Source organism: Magallana gigas, chromosome 9 (genome assembly GCF_963853765.1).
Source record: "Magallana gigas chromosome 9, xbMagGiga1.1, whole genome shotgun sequence".
In the NCBI taxonomy this organism is placed as follows: Eukaryota; Metazoa; Mollusca; class Bivalvia; order Ostreida; family Ostreidae; genus Magallana; species Magallana gigas.
Window position 1 is genome coordinate 36,285,974 of NC_088861.1, and position 21,428 is coordinate 36,307,401.

Here is a 21,428-nt window from a genome sequence, read left to right on the forward strand (position 1 = left end):
TTCGATTTCGTTTAACTTCGCACTTTACAGGCGCCCCAAGGTATTTCAAATAAAAGAATTATACACATTGTCATTTAAACTATTAAGATCTCAAGATTATTTATATTATAGAAACTTTGTTAATATCAATATGAAAACACTACCTGTATATGAATACACTACGTCGCTAGGCTGGTATCAGGAGAAAACGTACCCAGGAGAAAACGTACCCAGGAGAAAACGTACCCAATTTCTAGGGTACGTTTTCTCCTGGAGAAAACGTACCCGGGTACGTTTTCTCCAGGAGAAAACGTACCCTATGAAAATAATAAATATACTACTTAATAGTTTTTAATACTTTTAAATACTATTTTACACTAAATATTCCGGAAAGTATGAATTTTATAGATATATGAATTTAATACTTTATATATTTAAAGGGTTTGGACATATAAGATAGTTTTCAAATGCTACTTTTATGCATATTTTAATGCATAAATATATAGAAATGTATTCATTTATTTTAGTACGAATGACCTGTCATACATTGTTATCTGTCTACTTCTTCTAAGTTTTCCAATTTCCATTTACCGTAAGCCTTACATATTTGAGTATTTTTATGCGAGATCCCCTGATTGCCTTTTAATTATAGAGATAATCAATTAAATACCTGAACAGTTATTATTATGTAATGTTATGCATTGCCTCCCCGCGCTAAGGAGGTAGAAATATTCACTCCCCACACATTATACATGTCAGTGCCATCGGAAGCAAATTGAAAGTGGGGGAGGGAGGGTAGGGGCTAGACTTATAAGGATTATTTATGGTCAGGAAATCACATATTTACTAAGACTGACTGTTCAGTGTGTTGTAGTTCATCTCGTAGTATTTTTCATATATATGAATCAAACAAATATTTAAAAGACTTGGACTTGATTTGAGCTAAAAAATTTCAACTTAGTTTTATAAATAATTTTCAATAGTTGATAGAATTTCAGTGTTCGTTATAAGTAATCTCCTATAAACCTTTGAGACTTTCAAAGTATGGTCAATTCTTGAGACATTTCAGCAATGAAAACAAAAACTCTGAATATAGGTGACATATTTTATTTTTTTATTTACAACCTATATATACATAAAACATGTAAAACGCGCTATCGACTTCTTGAGATACTCATCATTTAGTTCTCCAAATTAGATTGCAGTAAAATTCATTATTTAACGGTTTCCTTTATTGTGGATCAATTGCCGACTCAGGCGATGTTCGTGTATGTGAATGTAACAAATTATTGTCTAATTAAACAAAATTATTATCTTAATAATTTATGTACGTGTTATGTATTTAAAAACAACAGCAACATTTGAACAATGTTTATTGTATATTTTATTTTGTTTCATCCAAGAATATTTATGAAAAATACAATTTATTATTTTCACAGGGTACGTTTTCTCCAGGAGAAAACGTACCCTAGAAATTGGGTACGTTTTCTCCTGGGTACGTTTTCTCCTGGGTTCGTTTTCTCCAGCATTCACTAGGCTTACATTAAATATTGAATCGTGATTTAAAAAATAAAAATTAAAGGACAAATCTCTGGCACTTCATTACAATATTAGGTTTCAAAAGCCAGGACAAATGCATAATAGGTACAAATTACTATTGTCAAGTGGCCTAACCCTTTACTGTTCAAAGACATCTTGACATCAATATCATCATTTCCTCCCATGAGGCAACTGTCAGATATCATGACCAATAGGCGCACATCAACGACCAGTCATACACAATATAAATTGTCTCCCTTACCTCAGTACATAAGCAATAATGGCTAAGGTGATTTTTATACATTTATTATTTTAAATGATGAATATTTTCAATGAAAAATACACCCGTTAGACAAACACCTGAGAAACATAAAATCGACAATTTAAAAAGCTAAGTACTTAATACATTCTTCTCATCATATGTTTTCTTTTTTGTTGATTCATTCATTAATCTAGTATGTTAAGATTTTTATTCAAAAACAAGTTTAAAGAGACTGAAGAAAAAATACTTATTTTAATAAAACATGAGAATAAAATTCAGTATGAAATGCATTTTTAAAATGTTGAATGGTAAAATGTTTGGTTAAAAATCCATGTATTTTTTTATAAAGTATTCTGATGTACATAAAATAAAAGCCAATAAAATCAAAGAATATCATGGTATAATGCACATGAAAATGTATATAATCTCAGTGCAAACTTTTGTGTTTTATTGATATCATTTATACATATACCTGTAACAATGATTTTTTCTTATATCATATAAAATATTTATAAATTATATAAAAATACCCTGACGGTGTAATATCAGTGAATATAATCAGTGTTTTGATATATATTATTGTACATTCAATTTTTTCATTTATTTCATGATTGAATATACATGTACTAGATTTCAAATTAGCCAACAAAAAAAATCAGTTTTGATTGAAAAAAATAATGACATTTTTTTAATCACTTTTACCATTTCTTCTATCAGAATATACATTACATGCACATGTACCTGGTAAATTGAAATAATTATATTCAAATGTTTTAGACAATAAACTATTACAGAAATACTAAGTATAAGAACAATCCATTTTTACCTATTTCTATCTCTAACTAGCATTATTCTCAGTATGATCGAGGATCTTCTGAACAATCTACAATGAATAATCCAACCTTCCTCCCTTCTGTGGATATCGATTGCACATGGTTTATTTTAATACACATTAAAACATCTAATGCCCTTCAAAACATCCATCTAATTCACAACATAAGGAACACATCCTTCTCCTTCCACAGTCACGGTGGATTTTCTTCACCATTCTCCCTTTTCCTAGATTTTCTACACAACACTTTCCCTTAATTCTCTCTTCATTTATTTTCTATATCTCTGTATCATCCCCAAAACTCTCTCCGTCTCTCTGTTCCTAACTCTGGATTTTCTACACGACTCTCTTCCTCTTCAGCTGTTTGACCTTTGCCTGATAATCATCCTCCGTCAGCCGGTACCCCCAGTGTTGTAGGGTCTGTCTGACCACGGGGGAGATGTTGGGGTCATTGTATTGGGCCCCGCCCCGGTAACACTTCATGATCAGGTTGTTCTTCCACCGCCCCGTGGGGCCGGCACAACGGAGCCACCGACCCACCTGTCGCTCGTCATCAGCTGACCTACGACCTCTGTAGAACCTGGACAAAAGGGGAGAAAACTCATGCTCATGAAATTTTCAAAGTTTAAATACTTGAATTAATTTGATCAAAATATGTAATAAATCAAGTACATGGATAGGAATTTTAGATGCACGCCTTTTATTTCTAATATTATTCTAGTATTTATATCATGTGTTTTTTCTCATACTGTGATTTTACTAAATACATGTATGTGAAAGACTAACAGTATAAATGACCATTTCATGCAGTCTTGATATAAACTAGAGGTACTGTGAGCAAGCTCACAATTGATACCCCCCGCTAAGAAAAAAATCATAACGCGTGTATTTTTGCTATTATAGAAAATATTGGATGAATCTATTTCACTGACCATTTTCAATAAATAACAACTGCTCTATTTTTTGAAACTGTTAATGCTAATAGGAGTAAACAAACCAATTTCTATCCTTTAATTCCATTTTATTTTAAGTTAACTGTAAATGCATGAGGACATTTGCATCCTTCCTTTAACAACCATGACTCAAATCAAACTCGAATCAAACGAAATCCACATGTCAAGCAGCCATTTAATATTTAAACATTTTGAATTATTGGTATACTGAGCCCGATTTTTTCCGAAATTTTTTTTCCACACATTTTTTTTCCAAATAAAAATTTCATCGGGGCAGGCCATTTTCAGAGAGATGAAAATCTAAAAATAATTCTACGTGGCCTGAGAAGAGCAAGCTTTGTGTCAAATTTTAGCTTCTAATATTTCCATTAATACAAGAAATGACACAGAAAAAATTTAGCATTTTCGAAATAATGACCTTTAACTTTCTCAATTGACGTTGGGTCAAGGTCGTGACGCACACTTACTTCATAAGCAATATTTGTGTGAAGTAAGAACATTCAATGCTTCTCCAGAAGAAAGGTATGGACCGGACATGAATTTTGCAATTTTTTCCCCGGTGACCTTGACCTTGCATGAATGACCTTGGGTCAAGGTCATGACACACCCTTAGGTCATAAGCAATCTTTGTGTGAAGTAAGAACTTCCAATATTTCTCCATAAGAAAGATATGGATCAGACACGAATTTTGCATTTTTTCTGCCAGTGACCTTGACCTTGCACGAATGACCTTGGGTCAACGTCATTACACACCCTTAGGTCATAAGCAATCTTTGTGTGAAGTAAGAACTTCCAATGTCAATGTTTCTCTATAAGAAAGATATGGACCGGACATGAATTTTGCATTTTTTCTGCCAGTGACCTTGACCTTGCACGAATGACCTTAGGTCATGGTCATGACACACCCTTAGGTCATAAGCAATCTTTGTGTGAAGTAAGAACCTCCAAAGTTTCTCCATAAGAAAGATATGGACCGGACACGAATTTTGCATTTTTTCTGCCAGTGACCTTGACTTTGCCTGAATGACCTTGGGTCAAGGTCATGACACACCCTTAGGTCATAAGCAATCTTTGTGTGAAGTAAGAACTTCCAATGTTTATCCATAAGAAAGATATGGACCGGACACGATTGCACAGACAGACGGACAGACAGACAGACGGACAGACGGACAGACGGACAAGGTGATTCCTATATACCCCCCAAACTTTGTTTGCGGGGGGTATAATTACATATATGTTATCATTAAAATTAAATTCTGAGATTTCTGATGGATTGGAACTTTTAATTCAAGCCAGGGTAAGCCACTTTATGCTGCAACTCCTATAAAGAGCTGTAAATCTCCACTATATATCTGTGCCACGTGCATAGAGAAATGGAACCGCTGCTTGTTACATTTAATATTATTATGCCTACTGTCAGTTCTACATATTCAATACTCATCTTTTTTCGCATAGTATACAATGGGTTACCGTTACGCTACAGCAGCTGATGATGTAAAAGATGTTATTTATATATATAAAACGTAGAAACATCCGATTGACATCCAGCCATTAAAATTATTAATCTTTCCAAAAACACCTAATTATTGACGATAATTTTATAAGTTAAAGTTTTGTACAACAACCTGTTGATTAAATAATCAATCAATTTGAAATCAATTGATTAATTTGAAAGAACAAATGTAGCTTTTCCAGGGATTATTTTTGGGACAAGACAACACTCAAACATCACAGCTACTTATAGCAAAGCACGTCAGTATATGCAAAACTCGGCATAATAATAACAATAGTGTTGTGTTGTGCATGTACTATGCCTAAATAGTAGTCAGGGTTATTAGATCTGATATATAAATATCGGATCTAATGCAATACTTTATCTATTTCTTTTTTAGATTTATACTACATAATGTTGTGGCAATCGTGATTCTTTATCTATTTTTAACCTACAGCAAAATACTTCTCTTTTTAATCTATTTTACTTTCTCTTTTACTTTACTTCTCTTTCAAAACTTGTTGATTTTCAACACAACGAGTCAAGCACATCAACTTGTTATCACACCTGAGCAGCACCTGTGTGTTTTTACCTGCAGTACCACTGAAACCAGCCGTAGGGGTCCTGTTTGTGGATCCAGCCACTCTCCTCCCACATCTCCAGGCTCCCCCCACACTTGACCTTGTAGGTGTTCACCGCCTCGTCGTATTTGGAAGAGGTTACCTGCAAAGACACAATGCATTATACTGTATACAGGGAAATATATCCCCCAGTTTTATTTTCGCCCTCATTGCCAGAAGGCAAATTTAAAGGGACTTGGACACAATATTTCAAATGATTGACCAAAATATTGAATGTTAAAGTCAAGATATAAGCGAGATACAGAGATAAGAATTGGTTGTTATGTAAACAAAGCTTGAGTCTTAGAGTTGTTTACAAAAAATGTAGAGAATTACCATTTCATAGACAAAATGAAAATTTTAAGTCAAATCGTGTTCATGTCCCTTTAAGGCTGGACGAATGCCAATGTCTCATATCATCTTTCTTTAAACAAAATTGTGTCTAGGCGAATTCAAGAAGGGGCGAAACTGTTTGCAAGTGTAGAAGGGTGAAAATTACACCGGGCAAAAACCATCCTGTATACAGTAATACATGATGTGTTGACAGGGAAAACAAATAATTGTACTGTATACATCGATCTATGTACAGAAAAGTTTTGACAGTATTTTTTATTGCCCAATTTTCCTTTATATGAAAATATCCTTTGTCTACTGTGTAACCAAAATTAAAACTTCTAAAATTAAATACTGAATGTACCAGAATGAAGATACATACAAGAACATGTACATGTAACGTAGAATTTTCCAGACCAGAAAAATGAAGACATTTGAGCTTTATGTCCAACCTTTTTCTTGATGTTCAGTCCTTCTGTCCAATCTTTAGGCAGCTCTAGGAACGCCTCGTCTTTGTACTGTTTACCTGAAAAATTAAAATAACATGTAAATTTACATATAGTGTACCATATAAAAATAAATATCAAAAACAATAATAACAATTCAATATGTGATGATGAAATTTTATTGATTGTTTTTTTTTTAATTCTAATTCATACAACTTCGCTAGCCAAGGGTTACGATCGACGCTGTTTCTCTATTCAAGAAAACCATAGACCCACACCCTTGGTTTGTGAATATGTAAAACTTTCATTCATTTGTACAATGTGTCAGATTTTGTATAGTTTAAGCAAGTGACCACAGAGGAAGGGAATTTGAATTAAAAACAAAACACAGTATGTGAATAACATAAAATTGAAATACATGTAGAAAAAATATCATATGTGTTTCAAATGTGGTTTATACAAATAACCATGTTACGCAGAATTGGTTTTATATATAAATTTAAATTTAACTAAATATCATCTGTATCGACTACCAAATTGCCTATAATGAATGACTTTATAGTCTGCTCTGTGAGAAAATACGAGTTAACATGTCCTAATTTTAATCCCAATTTTTTAAAAAGAGTATCATATCTTCAGCGATTAGCATGAAATGAATTCCTGGGTGATCATGTTGACGATATTTGTCAAAGTCTCTTCTGAATTATGAACCTGTTCTTCTCTTACTAAGTAATTCGTTTAATATAGCCCGAAATTCGGCTCAGACGGCTGCTTGTTTTATGATTAAATTAGGTGAACTTAATCTCCTGCTTGCTTCAGTTTTTCTCTTTGGACATCCTTTCAATTCCCCATTTCTCAAAAACGTTTGCTTCTTACCTTTACAGGGCTTACATCCAACAAAATATCAAGTTATTGATTTGAGATGTTTTAATTACTTCCATGAACCGGAAGTCGTACATAAAATTTCTTAGTGTTGTTATTTTAACGATATTTTTAAAAATATATAACAGAATTCCTAGAAAATAAATAGGGTTTGTCCTTTAAACATGCTTATGAAGTGTATGAAGTTTGATTAACATGCATGCGAGGGTTTTCTTTGAATTTTGCTTAAAGGACTGAAATGGACACACACATACATACTTACATACACAGCACAGCAGCGATGCTATATCCCCCTCACAACAGGTTGCGCGAGGGGATAATTAGCATCTGCAGGCATATATTTTTTTTCAATACACTGGCAATTAGGTTTCTCTGAGGGAACTACCAACCAAAATTTGACAGTGGTTACTTCATTGGATGAATAAAATGTCATTCTGGGGTGTCTTAGTTTAGTTAGATTGACTGATCATTAAATAGCTATACCAGTAACAGATGAATAGATTGGACGAAAATAAGTCCCTCCAAAACTGCCTGCTTGGAGAACTTCCTTCGGTGTCATGTTTGGATGGAATTCTGGGAAATCAGGAAATACAAGTTCTCCTTTCTTGTTTCTGGTTGGTTCTTTTGCTGAATATTTAATTTGGCCAACCTGTTGACATAATAGTGGAGTAAAAAAATCAATGCCTATACATGTACTTAATGCCTGATAGAAATCAATGATTATCAAACGTGTTGACTAAATTTTATATATTACAAGGGAAATTTTAATAATATTTGTTTATTTTCCTACATCATCTACATACATGTACATTGACCAAAGATAAAAAAATACAAATAGTCATAATGTTATTATATAATTTAATTATGGTTGTAACGCGGCATTTGATTGGATAGAAAAATTTAGTTAAATTTGTATAACCTGGTTTGCACGTCACAAGACACGTCACAATGCACCAACGTACTAATTCACTTGACGTTACGTTTGAATTTTGAACAGATTTATAGCGAGCGCAGCTCGCCGGCGCACAGCGCCGGCGCGAAGCGAGCTCTACCGGCAAGGCATGTGTAAATAGAAAATTCGGACTAGTTGCACATTCATTCAACGGATTTTTTTGGCGTCAGTAAATCGGACCAGTAATGCATCGTTTTAATCGTCCCAGTAGTTCCCTGTAATCATGGCAATTTTTATCACTTCACACTCTCACGAGAATCAGCAAGACAAATTTAGACAGTAAAAACAATAACGATGTAAGCGACATACAGTCAATGTTACCTCTAAAGTTCACCTCAGTACACTTTCAATCAAAAATAATCGTGTGACGTCACAAACGTTTACACATTGATCCGATATATTTTTTCGGAGTCAGTAAATTTTGACCCACAATTCATAGTACCAATGGTTTCCAACCTCACGTTCCAACATCACGTTCTCCCGAGAATCAAAGTAAACCTTTGAAAAGCTTATAAGATGTGTAATTTTAAGAACATCATGCTTTTTAAGTTAATAAAACAGTATACTTCGCATACTTTTATTTCTCAGGGGAGTTTTAAAGAGTAAGACGACACTTAACCAACGTCAGCTTTAACGTCACAATAAGCACTGATAAGGGGAAATTACTCTAATTGAAGTTATTGTAAATCTGCTGAAATGACCAAAATCCTCTTAAAATCTTGCAAAGGCTAAGATAAAGAACAGCTGACGAATAAGGACATTTCTTCAGATACAGGAAACAGTTGTAAATTGCACTAATTTGGATGAATGCTCACAAATATTTTATTCACTATAATTACGGTAATTTCCTGAAACGTAACGTTATACGTAGCAGCGCCTTTTTTTAAAGGGGGTGGGTGGGTGGATGGCAGCAAAAAGAAAAATAAATCATGAAAATTCTAATCCTTCAGCTCTTTAGCAGTTCAATGGTTTCTTTATTTTCACTTCCATTTATTACATGCGGGGGGGGGGGGGGGGGGGGGGGGGGGGGGGGGGGGGGGGGGGGGGGGGGGACAACACCATGTTCTTTTAACATGATAAGCAAATATTTTTAAGCGTAAATTAAAAATAAAATTAAACTTTAAAAGAGGAGATGCAGTGCAATGAATTATTTATATATTAAAATCTTTATTATTTAACAACATTGTATCTGAGATTAAACTATTGTTCTATATATTAATACCGAGCGCAGCGAGAGGCGGGCGAAGCCCGCCTCGCGAAGCGAGGATTAATGGTAACACGTATATATAAGAAAATCAGTGAAAAATGAAAGTTGAATCAGGGGTACTAAGGCCAAAAAAAATTTCTTCCAGCCCTGGGCGCCGCCATATTGGCAGCCATTTTGTTTTTAAAAAGTTAGTTCGATCATTGATTGACTGGTACTTATCAATGTTTATTGCCCCTATACTCGATTAAAATGTTCTAGTGTTTCAATAAAAGGTAATTAGAATTAAAAGAAATAAAAGAGGACACCAAGATAAGCTTCAATAGTGCTTCAATCAAGAAACACGACTAGTTCTATGTATATCTTATCAAATTATCAGATGGAAAATAAAAACATTAACATCAAGGAACTGATCTTTTAGATACTGAATAAAGTACATGTATTCAATTTTATTACCGCGGCATTTATTTGAATTAAATTGATAAACAATGAGAGAAGAAATTTAAAAAAAGTTCGGAATAACGTAACTCTCTTCGGCTATTTCCGAAGACAAAACGTGCACGTTTTACGTCTGAAACATGACGTCATAATGTAGACTGAGCACGCGACGTTTAGTTAAACTTTATCTAATGATCTGAGTAGGCAACCAGGCGGATCCTACTGTGTGCGTTTCAAATAAATTTTGTTCTACAAAAATCAAACTGCACTGGGTGAAATCTGTGCTCGGTCCAACGGTCACACCGTTTACATATTATCATTTTTTAAAGTAAAACGGACTCAATTTGTACAGCAAATTCCAGAAAATTAAATTATAAGGAATGAACTCAATATCTACCCAAGTTATACTCGTATAACCTGGGTTGGAGCAATTTACGCTTTTTTATAATCCGCTTTGCGGATTATAAAGCGTAAATTGCCCCAACCTTTGCGGATTATAAAGCGTAAATTGCCCCAACCCAGGTTATACGAGTATAACTTGGGTAGACATTGAGTTCATTTCTTAATTCTTGTAGTTTCCAAATTGTTTTTAATTAATCTTTCTTTACCGTTTCTTTGTTTGTTGCAGGGTCCACAAGTTTAGGATAGGTTTTCTTTTGCTTGCTAGAAGAAACTTTACCATCATTTTCATCATCATCATCATCATCATCATCATCAGTTTTCGCTGAGGTTTTCTTTCCTTTGGCTGCTTTTGAAGAGGTTTTTCTCGTTGAGGCTGATTTTTTTGGCGATGCTTTCTTCTTTACAACTTCCTTTGGTGATGCCGTATTAATTGAGGCCGATTTCCGTGGTGTTGTTATCTTTCTTGGAGATTTCTTTTTTGATTTTGTTTCTACAGAGGATGCTGTCTTTTGTTTCTTAGTAGCTGAACTAGGGGATTTCCCCACTTCAGTAGATTTCCTCTTTGGCATGTTTTTTAATATGCTATTTCTTTAAAAGAAAATAAAAACAAACACACGTAAATAAGTAGCTTTCACTCTCCCGCGCACGTTGTTATATATATACATGTAGATTAAAGCGTGGGTTAGGCCTAACTTATGTAAGAGAGAAATTTTATCTCCAGTAAAAAGTATCGACGTTTCATGCAACACCCACTTCTATGGAAGCAGGGTAAAACATAAACTTAATTCAGTAAGATTTATCTCTCACTCTAAAGATCCAAGTTATCAATGCCAAATGAGATAAATACGCAGCTATAAGTGGAAGTTAAAAATCCCGGTCGAAAAACAACAGGAAGTAGTACAAGTACACTAATTATTAAAAACCGGCTGGTTTGAATCAACGAATTCCGGATTTATATTCGAAGAGAGAGAGAGAGAGAGAGAGAGAGAGAGAGAGAGAGAGAGAGAGAGAGAGAGAGAGAGAGAGAGAGAGAGAGCAAACTCAATCTCTCAATGAAAGTAATGTTTAGCTGTGTATTAAGTGTTTGCGGTTGGGGAGGGGGGGGGGGGGGGTCGTTTAATACATGCATGTACGTGACTGTACATGCCCCAGTACATGTATGATATATATATATATATATATGTACATATTGTAATAATTGATTTATGGTACAAGTTGCCTTTCAATATCATTTTATTTTATATTTAACATTGCAGTATTAACTTACAATAATCTATCTTTTCTAATTATTGTCTGCAAAATGATGGATTTCTGTATCCTACATGTAGGTAATACCCGACATATGTAATGTACAGTCAGAGACAATAGTGTTATTCATGTCTCTGGTACAGTGTATGTAATTCATTGAATTATCATTGATGAGAAATAAAGCAGCAATACATGACAATTATAACAATTACAGTCAAGAAAATTAATTACATTTTGCAGTTTAAAAAAGGTTTATACACGTGCACGTGAAAATTATGATTTATTTGAAAGTTGAAAATTCAATGCTTATTTTTAAAAGTTTGATGCAGAAAACAAACCCAGGTCACAAAATTACGACAAGAAGATATTAGTACCAATAAATTGATGACGCCTCGAACAGATTAATAAAGCAAGCCACCGATATCAATGTGTTTTTATAATTAAAGGTGATTCATATACCGAAACACAATTAAGCATAAAATTTAATAAGTTTTCATTTATTTCATAATTACATGTATGCTAAGCTGTAATTTTAGTGAATGTAGATGTACATGTATGCCAAGCAAGCATTTTTCTTTTAAATTTTCATAAAATTTGATTAAAAAATATTATTAATCTTTGAAAAAGCAAGAAAACACAATTTACAGATAATTTAAATGACTTTATTGGTGACTAAAACGCCACAACACCCCAACCCCTCCCCTAAGTGACTAAAACGCCACATTAAAATGCAAAAATACATGGTAAGGTGACTAAAGCACCACAACAAAAACAAAGTTCAATTGCCATGTGACTAAAACACCACATCTGCATCCATATAGTCAAGTGACTAAAACGCCACATTTATTGAATGTCATGGAACTTCAGCATCAAAAAGTCTTTCGAATCTCCTCGGCCGAACTTTTTCTTCAGTGACATTGTGACTCTCTCCAACAATCTGGGTCTTCTGAAGCGAAACGGACCGACTTTAATCTTCCTCACGTGACCAATGGATAGGCTCTCTGTATTTGGTTCGCTTGCTTTTCTTCTTTCAAGATGTCGCTGAAATCTTTTGATCTACAAAATGGAGAAACATCCAATTATGATAAGCATTTTTTTGTTTGAGGTCTTTAAAGTTTCTTCGAAGAATAAAAAATGCTGGCAAAAAAAGTTTATAACGCCTTAAATATTGGAATATTTCAAATTTGATATTAATTTACATGCAGTTTTTGAAAGATATAAATATGTATTTTACATGCAATTAAATACATACGTTAAAAATTGTCTCCTTGCTGTTATGCAGAATTCTTTCGTATCTTTCAGCTGTCTTTGTCATTTCTACCAGAAAAAAAAAATCAGGAATCAGGAATCGAACAATCTTTTTGATAAAAATTTCATTATTACAATCAAAAGCAGTGTCAAATTGAATAAGAGTTAAACCATGTACATACCGTTGTTGACCAGGGACAGGAGGTGCTGCCCCCACATTCTCTGGAGGGTGGTCAAGTCCGTCTCTGTTACAGTGTGTTTTTTCAACGCCTCCATGAAGAGAAAGCCGAACAGAACGTACTTCCTTTGTTGATCTGAAATTAGAATTAATTATCGTCAGGGTAATAAATAACTGGTCTATTAGAATTATGAAAAATCATGAATTAAAAAAGGGTAACTCGGGTCACATCTAGATTAGAATGAAATCTTGAACAGTGTATTAATTATTTACCAGCAACTTCTTTGTTCTTGGAGTAAGAGAATCTACCAAGTTGATCAAAATTCTCCTCTCCATACAGAAACATCACCAGCTGTAGAATTTGTTTCTTCTGTAAAACAAAAACATTAAGTAAAAGAATTAATTTTTAAAAAGTCCAGAATTTGAAATCAATATGCCAGATTGTGTATATGCAATGCGATGAAGCAATGTTAAGGTCTTTAAAATCATAAGCAAACAACAAAAAGTATAAATAGCAAACATACCACAGGCGTCATTGACCGTGTGTTTGTGGAGGACAAGTAGTCCACCAACAGTGAACGCAACCGACCCTCGAACCCTGCTTTCTCCATCTTGATCAGTAATAGAATCTTTGCAATTGATTTTGCCGATAAGAGCGTGTGTTTATCTGTCGATTGACAACGATAAAAGTTCGCGACGTTTATGACGTCATGTCATTATGATGCGCATCGAGACGACGTCACAAACAAAGAGAAAAAACAAACAAAAAAGTTGATGTTTTCCGGATTTAGTCTTTTTTCCACATGCATCGTCCTGCTTTGTATGGATTCTATAACACGTTGCCGGTTAGTCGTGTTTGTTAATCAGGAGGTCCGGATGATTGTGGCCATTTTAAGGCTATATTTAACTACTCTGTGTAAAGATATGGGAAATGAGTTTAGATATTTTTGCATTTATTCACCTCTCGCCTCTCCGTTCCGTGACATCGAGCGACATCATCTTTTTGAGCCAATTTAAATGATGACTACATTATATCTGTTTTTCATAGATGATATCTGTTTACGAAACTATATAAAACCATTATTTAGTACATATATAATATGTTTTACGGTGCTACCGTTCTGGCGAGCGCAGCATACCTTGCATCATTGTCAACTTATAGTTTTATTTAGGTATCAAGGAACTCAAAGAATTTTTGAGAGAGTATTGCTCTACAATAAGTATGCCAAAGGTACTAATTTTAATGGTTATGATACATACAGCGCAACCCCCTACCCAGAGAGAGAGAGAGAGAGAGAGAGAGAGAGAGAGAGAGAGAGAGAGAGAGAGAGAGAGAGAGAGAGAGAGAGAGACCTGTACCTGTTTGTAGGTGTGTAATTTTTCCCACTTTTAAATCTAATGGTCTGACTATATGCAATATCTACATAATTTTTTTTACCTGTTTATTTTTTCATTTTATTCCTTTTTATTTAGTTCAAAATCACAGGCACTTGTTTCTGAGAAAAAAATTACCCTATGGTATAATAATGTAGCAGGTCAGTGCCGTATAGGTTTTTATCAGTACTTCGCGTTGTGTTTATTTTTGTTTTGAGACTGAGTTTGACCTCTACATTAAGAATTAAACTTTACTAAATTAAAAATAAGGTATGAAAACGACTTTACTCTCACTATAGATAAACCAGATATAATAAACCAAACTCAAAGTAAATGAAAACCAAGATTAACAACCCTTTATAAATTTATTATAACAAAATAAGAACACAAGGCAATAGCAAATACTTAAAATCCCCCAACCCTAAAACCTAACTTTAACAGGGACCTTAAATAGACAGACGAGACGGGCCGGGATTCAGGAGAAAAGTAGCTAGCGAAACCAGCCGTCTCCCTCCCCCTCTCTGCTTCAGGAGAAAAGTAGCTAGCGAAACCAGCCGTCTCCTTCGTCAAATAAGGACTTACACGGCTTTATATATGGGACAGAACAATAGACAACTGTCATTAACGTTATTGGCTATTGTATAAAGTGGGCGTTACCAAAGTAATAGAATAAATCACATCGGGATCGGAATACGAATAATAATAAATAGAAACGAAATCCCGATCTACCACAATAATAACACAAGGTATCTAACTCCGAATGAGGTAAACCACCCCCTCCTGTGTGTTGCAGTCGTTTTCGCTTTTATACGAAATGCAATGCAAAAGTGTTTAGTACCATTTTCTTCTACAATAAATTATCTAAACAACCATATATAGCATGCTTACTTTTGTTGTATTCTAATGTGCATAATCTGCGTCAAAACATGATAGACTCAAAATGTCAAAATGTCCTATTGTTTATTTCCTCCCTACACATATACTTATACCTGCCTACTGTACATGCATGCACAATTAGTTTAAAAATGGATCGATATGACGGTAAAGCATGGCTCTTGCTAGTGTATATATATATATATATATATATATAATCTCTATATTAAAAAAAGATTAAAAACAAATCATATGTCAATGAGGCAGGTATCGCAGACTATACTGAAATAGCCAGTACACTCATTACAGATGTTTGATCCACCTCTAAATTTATCGCGGGAAATATAGCGCGAATGCACTGTGACGTCATCCATGACTTTGTTCGTCCTTGTTTACGTTTCTCGACTCAATGCGAAGGTATGGAAGCATGTAACAAATCTTTTGAGTCTCGCCAAAGCATATGCGGTACTCAAAACGTGTCTTCAAACTTTAAGTCACCGTAAATTACGAGTTAAAAGTCGGCCATTTTTGGCAAAGCACCACGGGTGAAAACATTAGGGAGCAGACAAAAAATTTTGTTTGATGAACTGCAGGTTTAGCTCGTTCTTTTTCCCGCGCACACTGGTTCTTAGAGCTCGCTTCGCTAGCTGCGCTCGCTATTATCAATACAAAGTTCAATTTAATCTGATGTTTAAATCACTTTAAATAACTTAAAAATATGGGTTTCCAGCAGGTGTTCGAATTTAAAATGACAGAAAATTTTGGGGTTTTTTTTTTTGGGGGGGGGGGTCAACTTTTTTAAATCTTACAGTTATTCATGAAAATAAATTAAAGTCCCTTCGGTATTCAATCTCGGGACCTGCGAGTCGGTAGGTCTAGGCTACACCCATTAATTGAGCCACAGACTGAGTTATTCAACTGGTTTGTATCCACACACCGTTGCAGTTATGATACAACATCTTAAAAAAAATAATGATTCAGCACCTACATGTAAATAAAGTCACAGCGACAGCGTTCCGATCTAATGCAGACCCTATCTTATTGTATGGAACCTGTATAATAGGGCCAATTCAGTGCCGTGGTGCAAAAAATAGGCGCCTATATCGCCACTTTTGAGACCAGATTCCGTCAGGGGACACTTGTAACCCCGAGGACCGGGTCTCAGCTAAATGGCATACCTCCTAGTTTGGGCGCTAGGCGCCCCGTTTAGAGACCCTATCTAAATTTACGGAACCTGTACGATATATGTAGGGTCAATTCAGCGCCCTGACGCAAAAAATCGGTGCCTATATCGCCACTTATGAGACTGGATTTCGTCAGGGGACAGCCGTATCCCAAAGAATTCAGTCTCAGGTATACTCTGTCGCGAGTTCTTGCTTCCACCACTTTTTGCATGTATTTCAATAATAACAAGAAATCATATTGACGCAAGCGTCAAATGGGCCGCAAAAAATATAATTGTTGTATAAATCATTGGTTGTTTACATAAAAACACACCACAAAGAAGAAAATAAGAGTTGGTTGTACTAATTTGTATGGTAAATTTCAATATACTTTCAGCAACTTGTTTTGAAGTTTAACATTTTACTATTATCATAAAGAATCGATTTCGTTACTGTAAGCATTTCTAACGGAAATTGTATGATCATTGCCATAGTATGAAGCAATGGAGAACACATTGATTTTTACATTACTCTAATAAAAAGTTCAACTTATCATTTTTCTCTTGGAGATTATGAATATCAAACCATTTTTTTTTTGTTGCATTGTATTGAATGAAAACTTACTAGTAATGCATTATATAGTCATTTTATTTGGCACGGCACATAGAAATTCAAATGTATCATTTATATAAAATTTAATGACATTCAGGTCTTTCGTATTTCAGGTCTTTAGTATGTCCCGCATACCGATCCTGATGCATTATTTTGAAAAGAATGAAGAACTCCGAAATTTTCCGAATAGAATATAGTCTCGATAAAAACGCGCCAAATACGACAATCTACTAAGTATGGCCTACTTTTCATTTACGAGTAAAACAAAAAATATGTGATATTTTCTAAAAGGCATAAAACATATTTCTACATGCAAATTTACGTTTTTTACGTTTAGTTCATAAAAATAAGCGTAGTATTAATTCTATTAAAAAAGAACTATCCCGCAGAAACGCAGTAACAATATTTAAATGTGTATCAAATAACGGCGGCCCGTAATAAATACCTTTGTGCTCAAACTACTTTCATCTAATAATATGAAAAATGTCCAGATTATCTGTTTTGAAACGCCCCATCTACCGCTTCAGGTTTCAATACACATCCCAAAATATAAAGTCTACGGGGATTTTGCATTGCATCAGCCATTAATAAGCCCGGATGATAACGTTGAAAAATTGCGCGAGGTGTCCCGAGTACTTCCGAATGGAGAAGAGATGTAAGCATTTCCCATTATAAAACTCCGTAAGAAATTTGTTTTCGTTCCAGTGAAAAGGGATCATTTGTCAATGAAGATATCTTGATATTTTCCGTTTCATTGATTTCAACTATACTTCTTTCACAGGTATGTGTATTTTTATTCAAAATGATCAATATGTGATAGAAGCAGTAATTTGGGACAGACTATAGATGGCACAGTTCCCAGTTTTGGTGCTAGGCGCCGTTTTTAGTTTCTGTATAATGCAATCGGGTTCGATAAGCTTCAATTTATAGTCGATAAAAAAACCATGAAAATTCGTTATTGGCAGGTAGTACACCGAATTTGAACAGAGAGAGAGAGAGAGAGAGAGAGAGAGAGAGAGAGAGAGAGAGAGAGAGAGAGTAAACGAGTAAACTCAATAACTGAATAAAAGTAATTTTTGGCTTAGTATTATGTTTATGCGGTGGGGAGTTGGGTCAGGAGTCGTTTAATACATGTACATATGTACCTTAAATCAATTGAATTCTGGTCCAATATGCCTTTCAATATCATTCTATTTTTATTTTATAATTATCTTTTCTACTAATGTCTGCAAAATGATGGATTTCTGTATCATACATGTAGGTTGTATTTTTTAAATATTATATGAAATATGCAATGTACAGTCAGAGACAGTGTTCCATGTATTTATGTCACTGGTACAGTGTATGTAATTCATTGAATTATCATTGATGAGAAATAAAGCAGCAACACATGACCATTGTATAACAATTATAGTAAAGAAAAGAAATTACATCTTGCTGTTTTAAAAAAAGTTTATACACGTGCACGAGCAAATTATGATATTTAAAAGTTGACAATTCATAATGATTGCTTATTTTAATAGTATGTTGGAGAAAACAAAACTATAGGTCGCAAAATTATGACAAGAAGATACATGTATTAGTACCCATAAATTGATGACGCCCGGAACAGATTGATAAGGCAAGCCACCGATATAGATATGTTTTTAAAATTCAAATTTGTAATTAACACATACCGAAACACAATAAAGCATTAATTTTTTTAAGTTTTCATTGTTAAACAAATTATTTTATAACTGTGTTAAACTGTAATTTTAGTGGATTTACATGTATGCAAAGCAAGCAATTTGCTTTTAAATTTTCATAAAATTCAATAATAAGATAATCATTGAAAAAGCAAGAAAACACAATTTACAGATAATTGAAGTGACTTTATTGGTGACTAAAACGCCACAACCCCTCCCCCCAAAGTCAAGTGACTAAAACGCCACATTAACATTAACATGCAAAAATGCATGGTAAGGTGATTAAAGCACCACAACAAAAACAGAGTTCAATTACTACGTGACTAAAACGCCACGACTGAGATCCATATAGTCAAGTGACTAAAACGCCACCACTGAGATCCATATAGTCAAGTGACTAAAACGCTACATTTACTGAATGTCATGGAACTTTAGCATCAAAAAGTCTTTTGAATCTCCTCGGCCAAACTTTTTCTTCAGTGACATTGTGACTCTCTCAATCGAAGCGAAACGAGCCGACTCTAATCTTTGTCACGTGACCAATGGATTTGGAAAGGCTCTTTGTATTTGGTTTGCTTGCTTTCGTTCTTTCCAGATGTTGCTGAAATCGTTTGATCTACAAAATGGAGAAACATCCAATTATAAATATGTATTTCTTTAAAGCCCAGCACAGTCGGAAAATTACGATCAAACAGCAACAAATGAAACATTGCTGACGAAAATAGTTTAAAACGCCATATATATAGGCGTATATTCAAAATTTGATATTACAAGCATTTTTAGAAAGACATTATAAGTATTTAACGTGCAATTAATTACATACGTTAAAGATTGTCTCCTCGCTGTTATGAAGAATTCTCTCGTATTTTTCAGCTGTCTTTGCCATTTCTGTTAGAAAGAATAAAAAAAACATGCATAAGAAATCAAACACAATCTATTTGATAATAATTTTATAATAAGAATCAAAATCAATATCAAATCAAGTAAGAGTTAATGAACAAGTAACATACCATTGTTGACCAGGGACAGGAGATGCTGCCCCCACATTCTCTGGAGGGTGGTCAAGTCGGTCTCTGTTACAGTGTGTTTTTTCAACGCCTCCATGAAGAGAAAGCCGAACAAAACGTACTTCCTTTGTTGATCTGAAATTAAAACTAATTATCGTCAGGGTAATAAATAACTGGTCCATTAGAATTAAGAAAAACCATGAATTAAAAAAGGTAACTCGGGTCACATCTAGAGTAGAATGAAATCTTGAGCAGTGTATTATTTACATACCAGCAACTTCTTTGTTCTTGGAGTAAGAGAATCTACCAAGTTGATCAAAATTCTCCTCTCCATACAGAAACATCACCAGCTGCAGAATGTGTTTCCTCTGTAAAAAAAAAAAAACATTAAGTAAAAGAATTAATTCTAAAAGCCCAGAATTCTAAATTAATGTGTCAGATTGTGTATATGCAATGCGATAAAGCAATGTTAAGGTCTTTAAAATCATAAGCAAACAACAAAAAGTATAAATAGCAGACATACCACGGGCGTCATTGTCCGTGTGTTTGTGGAGGACAAGTAGTCGACCAACAGTGAACGCAAACGTGCCTCAAACCCTGCTTTCTCCATCTGGATCAGTAATTGAATCTTAGCAATTGATTTTGCCGATAAGAGCGTGTGTTTATCTGTCGATTGACAACGATAATAGTTCGCAACGTTTGTGACGTCATGTCATTATATGATGCGCGGCAAGACGACGTCACGAATAAAGAGAAAAAAACAAACAAAAAAGTTCATGTTTTCCGGATTAAGTTTTTTCCTACATGCATCGTCCTGCTTTGTATAGGATTCTATTACACGTTGCCGGTTTTTTTCTGTTTGCCATTCAAGAGGCCTGGGTGATTATAATTATGGTCATTTTAGGCTACATTTCACTTCCTTAGATGAAAGGTCTGTATAGAGATATGGGAACTGAAGTTTAAATATGTTTGCATCATCATTCATTTTTACATGCAGTTTGTATTCATTTGGTGTTACCCGTACTGTTATTTGTTATTATCCACCTCTCGCTGCTCCATTTTTTTAGCCAGTTTTAATGCCGACTATATTGTATCTATCTTTCATAGATGATATCTGTTTACGAAACAATATACAGCCGTAATTTGGTAGATAGGTTATCACCATAAACCTCAATTTCTTTATGTTTAAATTTCATTTATTATAGAAATAGGACATTCGACATTATATAGTTTATCGCTTGCATATAAAAAAAACAATAGACGTGGTCCGTGACTTTTAAATTTTTATCGAATAATTCTTGGAAATTTAAAAAATTTTAAATTTGTTTTTAAATTTCAAATTAAATAACACTATTGTTAGAATATGTTCACCTTTGGTAATAATATGACATTTAGAAAAAAAACCAATCTAATCAAAGCAAAAGTCTTCGTATTTATTTATTGACCCTATGATACAAACATCTAGGAATGCATTTTTCTAAGCTCTTTATAGTTAATATTTTTCATAATTATTGGAGTCAAACATGTTGACTAGTAATGGCTACCAAGAGAAAATAAAGTCACAACAACATCGATCTAATGCGGAAAATCAACAATTAAAAATCAAGGAATTTTTTTTTTCTTAATTGAAAAGTAATACTATACGTTGATGACTCTTTGTAACGATATCATCTTCTTCCATGAAATTTTAAAGCTAAGTTATTTAT

General features: G+C 34.1%; 2 protein-coding genes across 2 annotated transcripts; both read right to left on the reverse strand.

Annotated features, from left to right (window-relative positions):
* Positions 1–2,801: 2,801 nt before the first annotated feature.
* LOC136271348 (transcriptional regulator ATRX homolog) lies at positions 2,802–11,220 on the reverse strand. Its single transcript, XM_066071211.1, has 6 exons — positions 11,142–11,220; positions 10,541–10,922; positions 7,822–7,987; positions 6,463–6,536; positions 5,650–5,780; positions 2,802–3,192 (listed from the first exon to the last, which is right to left on the reverse strand). The coding sequence occupies exons 2-6, from the start codon at positions 10,901–10,903 to the stop codon at positions 2,949–2,951; spliced, it is 978 nt and encodes a 325-aa protein (XP_065927283.1). The 5' UTR covers positions 10,904–10,922; positions 11,142–11,220; the 3' UTR covers positions 2,802–2,948.
* Positions 11,221–12,234: 1,014 nt separating this feature from the next.
* LOC117692648 (uncharacterized) lies at positions 12,235–20,413 on the reverse strand. The gene is made up of 5 exons (XM_034481195.2): positions 20,246–20,413; positions 19,994–20,090; positions 19,726–19,857; positions 12,835–12,899; positions 12,235–12,638 (listed from the first exon to the last, which is right to left on the reverse strand). Exons 1-5 carry the CDS (start codon positions 20,330–20,332, stop codon positions 12,426–12,428), a joined length of 594 nt encoding a protein of 197 aa, XP_034337086.2. The 5' UTR covers positions 20,333–20,413; the 3' UTR covers positions 12,235–12,425.
* Between the last annotated feature and the right edge of the window lie 1,015 nt (positions 20,414–21,428).

Bases quoted from the DNA above. Each gene is read 5' to 3' on its own strand.
- LOC117692648 (XM_034481195.2), bottom strand. From the start codon at position 20,332: ATGGAGAAAGCAGGGTTTGAGGCACGTTTGCGTTCACTGTTGGTCGAC. The intron at 20,091-20,245 runs GTATGTCTGCTA...TTTTTTTTACAG, and splicing joins CACGGACAATGACGCCCGTG to AGGAAACACATTCTGCAGCT. The intron at 12,639-12,834 runs GTATGTATTTAA...TCCATTTTGTAG, and splicing joins GCAAGGAGACAATTTTTAAC to ATCAAAAGATTTCAGCGACA.
- LOC136271348 (XM_066071211.1), bottom strand. From the start codon at position 10,903: ATGCCAAAGAGGAAATCTACTGAAGTGGGGAAATCCCCTAGTTCAGCT. The intron at 6,537-7,821 runs GTATAGCTATTT...TTAATTTTTCAG, and splicing joins AATCTATTCATCTGTTACTG to GTAAACAGTACAAAGACGAG. The intron at 5,781-6,462 runs GTTGGACATAAA...GTGTCTTTGCAG, and splicing joins GACTGAACATCAAGAAAAAG to GTAACCTCTTCCAAATACGA.